Below are 12061 nucleotides of genomic sequence, written 5' to 3'. Positions count from 1 at the left end.
GAAAGATTTGAAAACAAAGATGAAAATTTTAAAAACAAAGGTGTTGCCGGACAGGGAGCCAACGTAATCCAACAAGCACAGGATGATGGAAAATTGGGACTTGGTGCCTGTTAGGATACAGGCAGCAGAATTTTGGATGAGGTCAAGTTTACGGAGGTGCAAGGTAGAACGACAGCCTGGAGAGCATTGGAGTATCGCAAGACTAGAGATAACAAAAGGTATGGATGAGGGTTTCAGCAGCAGATGAACTGAAGCAGGGGCAGGGACATGCAATGTTATGGAGGTGGAAGTAGATGGCCTTGGTGATGCAGAGAACACGGGGTTAGAACTACCTGGTTCAGCCTTAGACGGTGGCCAGGGAGAGAGGTAGAATCAGTGGATAAGGAATGAAATAGTGCCAAACTGTCGCAGAATGTCACATTCATGCTGTTTGTTAAGGTAGGTCAATTTGGGAATGAATTTCCACAGGGTTTATCCCACTTTTCCACCAAAGCTTCATTTACACCATTTTTCCATGGTTTCTGCAGCTCTTCTAGCACCATACCAAAGTGGTAGTGAGTTCTAATCCCACCATGCCAGCTGGCAGGAATTTAAATTCAATTAATGAATAAATCGGGAATAAAATGCAATAATCTTCCTAAAACTACCGGATCTTTGTGAAAAACCCACCTGCTTCACTAATGACCTACAGGGAAGGAAATCTGCCATCCTTCCCTGGTCTGGTCTACACTTGACTCCAGACCCACAGCAAGGTTGACTCTTAACTGCCCTGTGAAACAGCAAGCCACTAAGTTGTATCAAACTGCTTCAGTAAAGTCAGAAAAGAATAAAACCGGACGGACCAGCCAGCATCGAACTAGGGCCCGGAAACAGCAACGGCAAACCCAGCCTGGTCAACCCTGCAAAGTCCTCCTGACTAATATCTGGGGATTTGTGCCAAAATTGGGAGAGCTGTCCCACAGATTAGTCATACTCACAGAATCATACCTTACAGCCAATGTCCCAGACTCCTCCATCACCATCCCTGGATATGTCCTGTCCCACTGGCAGGACAGACCCACCAGAGGTGGCAGCACAGTGGTTTATAGTCAGAAGAGAGTGGCTCTTGGAGCCCTCAAAATTGACTGTAGACCCCATGAAGTTTCAGGGCATTAGGTCAAACATGGATAAGGAAATCTCCTGCTGATTCCACGTACCACCCTCCCTCAGCTAATGAATCAGTACTCCTCTATGTTGAGCATCACTTGGAAGAGGCACTGGGGGTAGCAAGGGCACAGAATGTACTCCGAGTGAGGGATTTCACTGTCCATCAAGAACAGTGACTCAGTCACATCAGTGCTGACCGAACTGGCCAAGTCCTGAAGGACGTATCTGCCAGACTGGGCCTGCAGCAGTTGGTGAGAGAACCAACAAAAGGGAAAAACCTTCTTGACCTTGTCCTCACCAATCTACCTATTGCAGATGTATCTGTCCATGTATTGGCAAGAGTGAGCAACGCAAAGGTCCTTGTGGAGACGAAGTCATGTCTTCACAATTAGGATACCCTCCATCGTGTTGTGTGGCACTTCCACCACGTTAAATGGGACAGATTCAGACAGATCTAGTAGTTCAAAATTGGGCATCCACGAGGTGCTGTGGACCATCAGCAGCAGCAGAACTGTATTTAACCTCATGGCCCGGCATATCCCTCACTGTACCATTACCATCAAGCCAGGAGGCCAACCCTGGTTCAATAAGGAGTGTAGGCGAGCAGGCCTGGAGCAGCACCAAGCAGAACTGAAAGGAGCTGCCAACCTGGTGAAGCTACAACACAGGACTACACATACATTCTAAACAGTGGAAACAGCATGCTACAGACAAAGCTAAGTGATCCCACAACCAACAGATCACATCAAAGGCTCTGCAGTCCTGCCACATCCAGTCATGAATGGTGGTGGACAATTAAATAACTAACCAGAAGAGGAGGCTCCACAAATATACCACATCTTTACCTATGGGTGGAGCCCAGCTCATCAGTGCAAATGACAAGGCTGAAGCATTTGCAACCATTTTCAGCTAGAAGTGCTGAATGGATGATCCATCTCAGCCTCCTCCTGAGATCGCCAGCATCACAGATGCCAATCTTCAGCCAATTCAACTCACTCCACATGATATCAAGAAACGGTTGGAGGTACTGGATACAGCAAAGGCTACAGGCCCTGACAACATCCTGGCTGTAGTACTGAAGACTTGTGCTCCAGAACCATCCATGCCCCTCGACAAGCTGTTCCAGTACAGCTACAACACTGGAAAATTGCCCACGTAAGTCCTGTCCAGGACAAATCCAATCGGCCAATTCCCGCCCTATCAGTCTACTCTCGATCATCAGCAACATGATGGAAGGTGTCATTCACAGTGCTATCAAGCGACATTTACTCAGCAATAACCTGCTCACTGATGCTCAGTTTGGGTTCCACCAGGGCCACTCACCTCCAGACCTCATTACAGCCTTGGTCCAAATATGAACAGCCTGGTGATGTGAGGTAAGAGTTACTGACCTTGACATCAAGGCAGCATTTGACGGAGTATGGCATCAAGGAACCCTAGCATTAAAGTCCATAGGAATCAGGTGGAAAACTCTCCACTGGCTGGAGTCGTACCTAGCGCGAAGAAAGATGTTTGTGGTTGTTGCAGGTCAATCATCTCAGCCCCAGGACATCACTGCAGGAGTTCCTCAGGGTAGTGTCCTAGGCCTAACCATCTTCAGCTGCTTCATCAATGCCCTTTCCAACATAAGGTCAGAAGTGGGAACGTTCACTGATGATTGCACGGTGTTCAGTATCATTTGCAACTCCTCAGATACTGACACAGTCTGTGTCCACAAGACCTGGCTAACATTCAGCTTTGAGCTGATAAGTGGCAACTGACATATGTGCCACACAAGTGCCAGACAATGAACATATCAAACAACAGAGAATCTAACGATTTCCCCTTGACATTCAACGGCATTACCATTGCTGAATCCCTCACCTTCAACGTCCTGGGGGTCACCATTGACCAGAAACCTAAGCCATATAAATACTGTGGCTATAAGAGCAGGTCAGAGGCTGCTAATTCTGTGGTGAGTAACTCACTTCTTGACTCCCCAAAGCCTGTCCACCATATACAAGGCACAAGTTAGGAGTGTGATGGAATACTCTCCACTTGCCTGGGTGTGTGCAGCTCCAACACACTCAAGAAGCTCGACAGACTCTATAACTCTATAACCATCCAAGACAAAGCAGCCCGCTTGATCAGCACCCCATCCACAACCTTCAACATTTTCTCCTCCACCACCTGCGCACAGTGGCAGCAGTGTGTACCATCTACAAGAAGCATTGCAGCAACTTGCCAAGGCTCCTTCAACAGCACCTTCCAAACCCACAATCTCTACCACCTAGAAGGACAAGGGCAGCGGACACATGGGAACACCACCAACTGCAAGTTCTCCTTCAAATCACACACCATCCTGACTCGGAACTATTTCACCATTCCCAAGAACAAATAAAACTTTATTGCAGACAAGGAAGAACGGGCATGTTAATTTACCTGCTTTGTCTCTACATTGATCCTGGTTAACAAAAACAGAAAATGCTGGAAATACACAGAAGGTCAGTCTGTAAAGTTACTAAAGGTCCTGATTAGCATTTAGGGTTCAGTGCTGATGAACATTGCACACCTAAAATGCTAAATTTCTTTCTCTTTACAAATGCCAACTGACCTAATGTGTATTTCAAACAGTTGCAGTTCTTTTTTCCTTTGTAATTCCCTTGGATAATATTCTTAGGCCCCAGCAAATGTGTTTCCTCAAGCTATTATTAGAAGTTGGCAATTTAGTGCCACTTTCAATAGCACTACCCACTGAAAAGAAACAGGAGTGCACATTATTAATATAACAAAAACAGACAATGCTGGAATTACTCAGATCAGGCAACATCTGTGGAGAGAGAAACAGTTAACGTTTCAGATAAATAAGCTTTCATCAGAACTGTGATAAGTTAGAAATGTATGCATTATTAAAGGTGTTCTGCCATGCTCCTTCCACACTTAAACAGTTGGAAGGCCTCTATCAGATAGGCCCAGCATCTGCAGTGTAAAATTTTTGTTTCTTAATTCCACCGCACTTCATAAGAGTTTTCATATGGGATAGAGAGGGAGTGTAGCATTATTAGTTAAGGAATCAATAACAGCTTTGAGAAGGGATGATATGCTAAATGAATCATCAAATGAGGCCATATGGGTGGAGCTCAAAAATAAAAGGAGGCAGCCACACTACTAGGAGTGTACTATAGACCCCCAAATAGTGAGAGGGAGATAGAAGAACAAATATGGAGGCAAGTTTCTGAGTGCAAAAACTACAGGACAATAATAATTGGGGATTTCAACTACCCCAATATCAACTGGAATACAAACAGTGTGAAGGGCACAGAGGGGACAAAATTCTTGAACTGTGTTCAACAGAACTTTTTTAGCCAGCATGTAACAAGCCCAACGAGAGGGAGCGCAATTCTAGTTTTAGTCTTCTGTAATGAAACTGGGCAAGTGGATGAAGTAACAGTGAGTGAACATTTTGGAGATAGTGACCACAATACAGTTAGTTTTAGCATAATCATGGAAAAGGACAAGGATAAAACAGGAGTAAAAGTTCTAAATTGGGGGAAGGCAAATTTTACGAAACTGAGAGGTGATCTGGCGAAAGTGGACTGGATACAGCTACTTGAAGGAAAATCAGTGGGAGGCATTCAAAAGCGATATATTACAGGCACAGTGCAGGCATCTCCCCACAAATCTCAAGGGTGGTACTGCCAAATCTAAAGCCCCCTGGTTATCTTGAAGCTTACAAGGTAAGTTAAAGCAGAAAAAGAAAGCTTATGACGGTCACAAAAAGCTTAATACTTCAGAAAGCCTCGAGGAGTATAGAAAAAAGGTGAAGTAAAAAAAGGAAATTAGAAAAGCAAAGAGAGGACATGAAAAATTATTGGCAGGTAAAATCAAGGAAAATCCGAAGATGTTTTATCAGCACATTAAGAGCAAGAGGATAACTAAGGAAAGGGTAGGACCTATCAGAGATGTACAGGGGAACTCATGCGTGGATGCAGAAGATGTGGGCAGGGTTCTTAATGAGTTTTTTGTCTCCATCTTCACAAATGGTGCAAACATTGTAGTTAAAGAGGAGGAGTGTGACGTATTAGATACGATAAGCATAATGAGAGAGGAAGCACTAGAGGGTTTGACATCCTTGAAAGTGGATAAATCGCCAGGGCCAGATGGATTGCATCCCAGGTTGTTAAAGGAAGCCCGGGAGGAAATAGCAGATGCGCTGAGGATCATCTTCAAATCCTCACTAGATACAGGCGAGGTATCAGATAATTGGAGGTCTGCAAATGTTGTACTTTTGTTTAAAAAGGGTGTGAGGGATAGGCCAAATAATTATAGGTTGGTCAGTCTGACCTCGGTGGTGGATAGATTATTAGTTTATCCTGTCCCACAGAATAGATTCTGTCACTTAGAAAGGCACAGATTAATCAGGGATAGTCAGCATGAATTTGTTAGGGGAAGGTCATCTCTTACTAACTTGATTGAGTTTTTTGAAGAAGTAACAAGGAGGATTGATGAGTGTAGTGCAGTGGATGTGGTCTACATGGATTTTAGTAAGGTATGTGACAAGGTCCCGCATGGCAAACTGATCAGTAAGATGAAAGCCCATGGGATACAGGGGAATGTGGCAGTTTGGATCCAGAATTGGCTCAGTGACAGGAAACAAAGGATAGTAGTCGACGGATATTTTTATGAATGGAAAGTTGTTTCCAGTGGCATTCCACAGGGCTCAGTGTTGGGTCCCTTGCTGTTTGTGGTTTATAATGATTTGGACTTAAATGTGGGAGGCATGATTGGAAAATTTGGCTGTGTAGTTGATAGTGAAGGTGATAAACGTAGACTCCAGAATGATATCAATGGTTTGGTTGAGTGGGCGGAAAAGTGGCAAATGGAATTCAATCCAGAGAAGTGTGAGGTAATGCATTTGGGGAGGGCAAATAAAGCAAGGGAACACACAATAAAAGGGTGGATCGTGAGAAGGGTAGAAGAAGTGAGACACACCTTGGAGTGCATGCCCACAGGTCCCTGAAGGTGGCAGGACAGGTAGATAGAGTAGTGAAGAAGGCAAATGGAATGCTTTCCTTTATTGGCCGAGGTATAGAAATCAAAAGCAGGGATGTAATGCTGTAACTGAATAAAATGCTGGTTAGGCCATAGCTGGAGTACTGCGTACAGTTCTGGTCACCACATTATAGGAAGGACATAATTGATCTGGAGAGAGTACAGAGGAGATTTACAAGAATGTTGCCAGGGCTTGAATGTTGCAGCTATGAGGAAAGATTGGATCGGCTAGGGTTGTTTTCCTTAGAACAGAGGAGGCTGAGGGGTGACTTAATTGAGGTGTACAAAATTATGAGGGGCCTGTATAGAATAGGCAGGAAGCACCCTGTTTCCCCTCGCGGAGAAGTCAATTACCAGGCGGCACATATTTAAGGTGATTGGTGGAAGGGTTAGAGGGGGCATGAGAAAGAACCTTTTCATCTAGAGGGTGGTGGGTGTCTGGAATTCACTGCCAGGAATGGTGGTGGAGGCAGAAACCCTCAATTCTTTTAAAAGGTACCTGGATATGCACCTGAGATGCTGTAACCTGCAAGGCTATGGATCAGGTGTGGAAGGTGGGATTAGATTGGGCGGCTAGTTTTTTCGGCCGGCAAGGACATGACAGGCTGAATGGGCTCCTCTGTGCCATAATTTTTGTAAGGTTCTAATACACAGGAATTCCAGGTCCCATGGAATCCACCACAGTTATAAGACAGGGTGGTTTATGCTCTTTGGCAATGAACTTAGCAGGAAGCAAATATACCACATAATGACAGTGTAAAACATTCCTTTCAAAGATCCAAAACAATCTAACTCATTACCGTTAAACACTCTAGTGTTCTTAAAAAGTCATTCAGCTCTTTAATAACATTAGAATTTGCACCACTATTTGGATACCTAGACAAAGTTAAGCTCTCACACGGTCCCTTTTTACCTGAGCACACAACAGTGGAAGTGGGGCAGTGTATGGCAATTTTGCCTGCACACAACATGCTCTACGCATGCAGCTACGTTAAATGGGCCTCTACATTACAAATGCACTAATCCTTTCTAAAAGTATCACAGAGCCTGGTATGGAGAAACCATCTGAGACCTGGATGTCCCAAGCTATGAAAACTGAGCCACATGGATGCACAAACAGCCACAGCAGATTGAGGGCAGAAAGGAGAAAATTCTCATCTGCAGGAGGTAGAAACATGTTGGAAGATTGTTCTTGTGACAAGTGTGGGATGTTCGAAAAGATCAAGGAAGAAGCAAAGGATGGAAGGTAGAATAAAAACAAAAAGACCTGATAACTCAATGTGGAACAATATGTTGGGAGAAAAAAATGCTTTATTTGAGAAAAAGAGCTAAATAAAAATAGACAGTTAAGATGACAATGAAATGAAAACCAGAAAAAACATACCAAACAATATCTCAAGTAGATAGTTGAATTGGTGCTGAGGATAAGTACCGGCTACTTGGAGATGGTGGATGGGTTTCTGATTTCTTTCTGAACAATTTCTACCACTGACAGTATTTCCCATGTTTCAGTAGAAATTAGCTCTCAAGGCGTTAACTTAAAAAATACTTTCCATTAACAAGTTTTTTTCAGCAATGGGAGATGGGAACTTTTACACAATTGTAATATTCAAAAATGTATTACCCACAACATGGAGCACTGGGAAATACAAGCCAGTGCCACCTAACTTTACCTGCAGGGACTGAAGTGTGTCTGAATTTGTATCACAGTATAAAATAATGTTATTTGCCATGCTGAAGCTCTCCCGCACTCCAAGATGGTAGAACAAGGAAGGTTGACGAAAAGCATCACTCATCTCCACCACAGCGATATCTGCAAACAACAAATGAAGTGACTCAATTCAAGTGAAATACATAGAGTCATAGCCATAGAGAGATACAACACTGAAACAGGCCCTTCAGCCCACCGAGTCTGTGCCAACCATCAACCACCCATTTATACTAATCCTACATTAATCCCTTACTCCCGACCACGTCCCCCCACCTTCCCTCAATTCTCCTACCATCTACCTACACTAGGGGCAATTCACAATGACCAATTTACCTATCAACCTGCAAGTCTTTGGCTGTGGGAAGAAACCGGAGTACCCGGCGGAAACCTACGCGGTCACAGGGAGAACTTGCAAACTCTGCACAGATAGTACCCAGAACTGAACCCGGGTCGCTGAAGCTGTGAGGCTGCAGTGCTAACCACTGCGCCATTTAAGAAGTTTGAGAATTAAATTATTAAACAGGAAAGAGGAGAAAATTTGGCAGAATCCCAATTCTTCAATGTGTATCATTAATTTGGAATCCATGGAGGAAATTATTCTGCAGCATTTTAAATAAAATGTATGTCTAAATGCCACTGTCATTGATATTAGAAAACACACCATGGTATGCTTTATTTGTTTCATCTGTTTGTCAGAGTGTTTGTAAATTATGGTGAAAGAAAACTTCAACATTATACATTGCTTTAGCTTTTCTGCGTACACAGATGACTCAGCACAGCCACATGAAACCAAGCATTGTCAAACACCAGGTCCTATCACTATGTCTCGAGTAAAAGAAGTGATATATACAGAAAAGCAAAAAAAAACTGAATCACAGCACAGAGGGCAAATTTTGGATTTCAGATAATGATCTGATTATTTGAATCAAACTATGGAGACTCTTTTTCCCAGTATTCCATGAATTGTCAACAATTCCAGAGCTTTGCTTCATGGAATATTTGCATTTGGCAGACGCTAAAACGTAGAAAGTGAAGCAAAATATTTGGCCATGATGGATAACCAGAGGCAGTCAAAAAGGTTACACAGCATTTCTCGTACACACCACGGTCAATTAGCATAGGAATTACCTGAACAAATGTCAAACAAATAAAAAAAGGCAGAAATCCAGAAAAATAATTCATTTTTTTCGTTCCAAGACCATACATAAACAAATAAAACAAGCCTGCTGGCACAAAAATAAAAGCAACCCAAGTCACCTTTAAAGCTGTTTCTGATCCAACCTATTTCATAGAAAACTGTACAAAATTAAAAGGAGAACTATGGCCCTGAACAATGGCCATTTCAGAGATCTAAATTGTGAATACCATCAGTAGTGATCTTCACTATTGCTGCTGAAAGTGTGCTTTCCTCATCGCACATGCACATTGCCTCAGCATACCCAAGGTAGGGAAAGCCTGCTTTTTTGAGAGAATTTTTCCAGAAAAATGGGGCACTTGAGAATACGTCCTATACAGTCACTTTGTTACAGTTTTTGAAGACCACCATTAAACGCTGAGCTGGTTTCTCATTAGAAGCTGGTGCTCCAAATAGTGCCCACAGCCGTTTTTCACTGGGCGAGACACAGCACATCCGGGTGCTGCTGAAACCCATTGAGAAAGAAAGACTCCACAAAAACGATGCACCATCCAGGGCTAACTAAGGAAGTTAAAGATGGTATCAAATTGAAAGAAAAGGCATGCAATGTTGCAAAGATCAGTTGTAGGCCAGAAGATTGGGAAAACTTGAGAAAACAGCAGAGGATGACAAAAAAAAGGGAGAAATTAGACTATGGGAGTAAACTAGCAAGAAATATAAAAACAGAGAGTAAAAGAGAGTAAAATGGAAGAGGGTAGTTAAAGTAAGGGTTGGTCCCTTAGAGGATGAGACTGGGGAATTAAAAATGGGAAACAAGGAAATGGCAGGAGTTTTGAACAAATATTTTGTATCTGTCTTCACAGCATAAGACACAAAAATCATCCCAAGAATAGCAGAAAATCAAGAGGCAAAAGGGAGGGAGGAACTTTAAAACAATCACTATCAACTAGAGAAAAAGTACGAGGAAAACTAATGGGACTAAAGGCTGACAAGTCCCCTGGACCTGATGGCCTGCATCTGAGGATCTTAAAGGAAGTGGCTGCAGAGATAGTGGATGCAATGGTTGTAATTTTCCAAAATTCTCCTGATTCTGGAAAGGTCCCAGCGGATTGGAAACCCGCAAATGCAATACCTCTATTCAAGAAAGGGGGTGGGGGTGACAGAAAGCCAGAAACTATAGGGCAGTTAGCCTAGCATAAGTCACTGGAAAAATGTTACAATCCATTCTTGAGTAGTAGCAAGACATTTTGAAAATCATTATACAATCAGGCAGAGTCAATATGGTTTTATTAAAGGGAAATCATGTTTGACAAATTTATTGGAGTTCTTTGAGGATGTAAATAGCAGGGTGGATAAAGGGGAACCAGTAGATGTAGTGTATTTGGATCTCCAAAAGGCATTCGATAAAGTGCCACATAAAAGGTGACTACAAAAAATAAGAGCTCATGGTGTTGGGGGTAATATACTAGCATGGATTAGCTAACTAACAGGAAACAGAATCAGGGTAAATGTGGCATTTTCAGATTGGCAAACTGTAACTAGTGGTGTGTCACAGGCATCAGTGCTAGGGGCTCAACTATTTATGATCTATATTAATGACTTGAATGAAGGCACTGAGTGTATTGTAGCCAAATTTGAAAACAATACAAAGATAGGTAGGAAAGCAAGTTGTGAGGAGGAAAAAGTGGCTGCAAAGAGATATAGACAGGTTAAGTGAGTGGGCCAAAATTTGGCAGGAGGAGTATAATGTGGGAAAATGTGAGGTTTTTCATTTAGGCAAGAAGAATAGAAAAGCAGAATATTATTCACGTGGAGACAGACTGTAGAATGCTGTGGTATAGAGGGATTAGGGTGTTCTTGTACAATCACAAAAGGTTAGCGTTCAGATACAGCAAGTAATTAGGAAGGCAAATAGAATTTTGGCATTTATTGCAAGGGGGATGGAGTATAAAAGTAAGGAAGTCTTGCTACAACTCTACAGGGGATTAGTGAGACTACACCTGGAGTACTGCGTACAGTTTTGATTTCCTTATTTGAAGGATATACTTGAATTGGAAGCAGTTCAGAGAAGGTTCACTAGGCAGATTCCTGGGATGAAGGGGTTGTCTTTTGAGGAAAGGCTGAGCAGTTTGGGCCTAAACTCATTGGAGTTTAGAAGAATGAGAGGTGAACTTAATGAAATATATAAGATTTTGAGGGGGGCTTGACAGGGTAGAGCTGAATGGGTGCTTCTCCTGGTGAGGGAAATCTAGAACTAGGGGGCACACTTTCAAAATAAAGGGTCTCCCTTCTAAGACAGAGATGAAGAGGAATTCCTTCTGTCAGAGGGTTGTTTATCTTTGGAGTTCTCTTCCTCAGAGAGCAGAGGAGGCTGGATCATTGAATAGAGACAGATTTTTGATCTACAAGGGAATCGAGGGTTATGGTGGGTCAGCAGGAAAGTGGAGTTGAGGCCACAATCAGATCAGCCATGATCTTATTAAATGACGGAGCAGGCTCATGGGGCCAAATGGCCTACTCCTGCTCCTATTTCTTAAAGTCAGAGGTGAAATTGGGATCTTAAACTGGGGACTTGAAGCTCCACATAAGTCAGTCCCAACCTGTAGAGTCTGTAGGCCAACGCCACAAGGATTTTGTTTCAAAAAGGTTTCCGGATCAGTATCACATTCACACGGAGAGCCCAAGGACCATCGTAAACAACCAGAAAAAGTTGGCAGCTGTCAGGCCAATAGTCAATTCTGCCCTCAATGCATATATTAGAGGCAGATTTAACACATTGAAGCATTAATTGGAGTGATACCAGGAATATCTGCAACCTTTCTCCTGACAGAGGGACCTCCAAACTAAGCCACACCTATGATTTGACCACTGGTCTTGCCCTTGTCCTTGGGGGTCAATTTACAGAGAATGATGGCATCAATCTTTCAAGAAATTCAGGAGCAGCATCTCTCAGGGTCCACACGATGTAACAAATACCAACAAATCAGCCCTCCCACTGAATGGTGGGCACTCAGATCCAGGACCCAGCACAAGTTGGG

General features: G+C 43.0%; 1 protein-coding gene across 1 annotated transcript in view; it reads right to left on the bottom strand.

Moving 5' to 3' along the window:
• The window catches only part of LOC137361137 (mitogen-activated protein kinase kinase kinase 5-like), a 221031-nt gene that overhangs the window by 176353 nt on the left and 32617 nt on the right, over positions 1 to 12061 (bottom strand). The window contains 1 exon segment of the mRNA XM_068026081.1: positions 7851 to 7990. Coding sequence (XP_067882182.1) covers positions 7851 to 7990 — 140 coding nt within the window.

Source organism: Heterodontus francisci, chromosome 3 (genome assembly GCF_036365525.1).
Source record: "Heterodontus francisci isolate sHetFra1 chromosome 3, sHetFra1.hap1, whole genome shotgun sequence".
In the NCBI taxonomy this organism is placed as follows: domain Eukaryota; kingdom Metazoa; phylum Chordata; class Chondrichthyes; order Heterodontiformes; family Heterodontidae; genus Heterodontus; species Heterodontus francisci.
The sequence above is the reverse complement of the archived record's forward strand: the minus strand, read 5'-3'. Positions and strand labels throughout refer to the sequence as shown.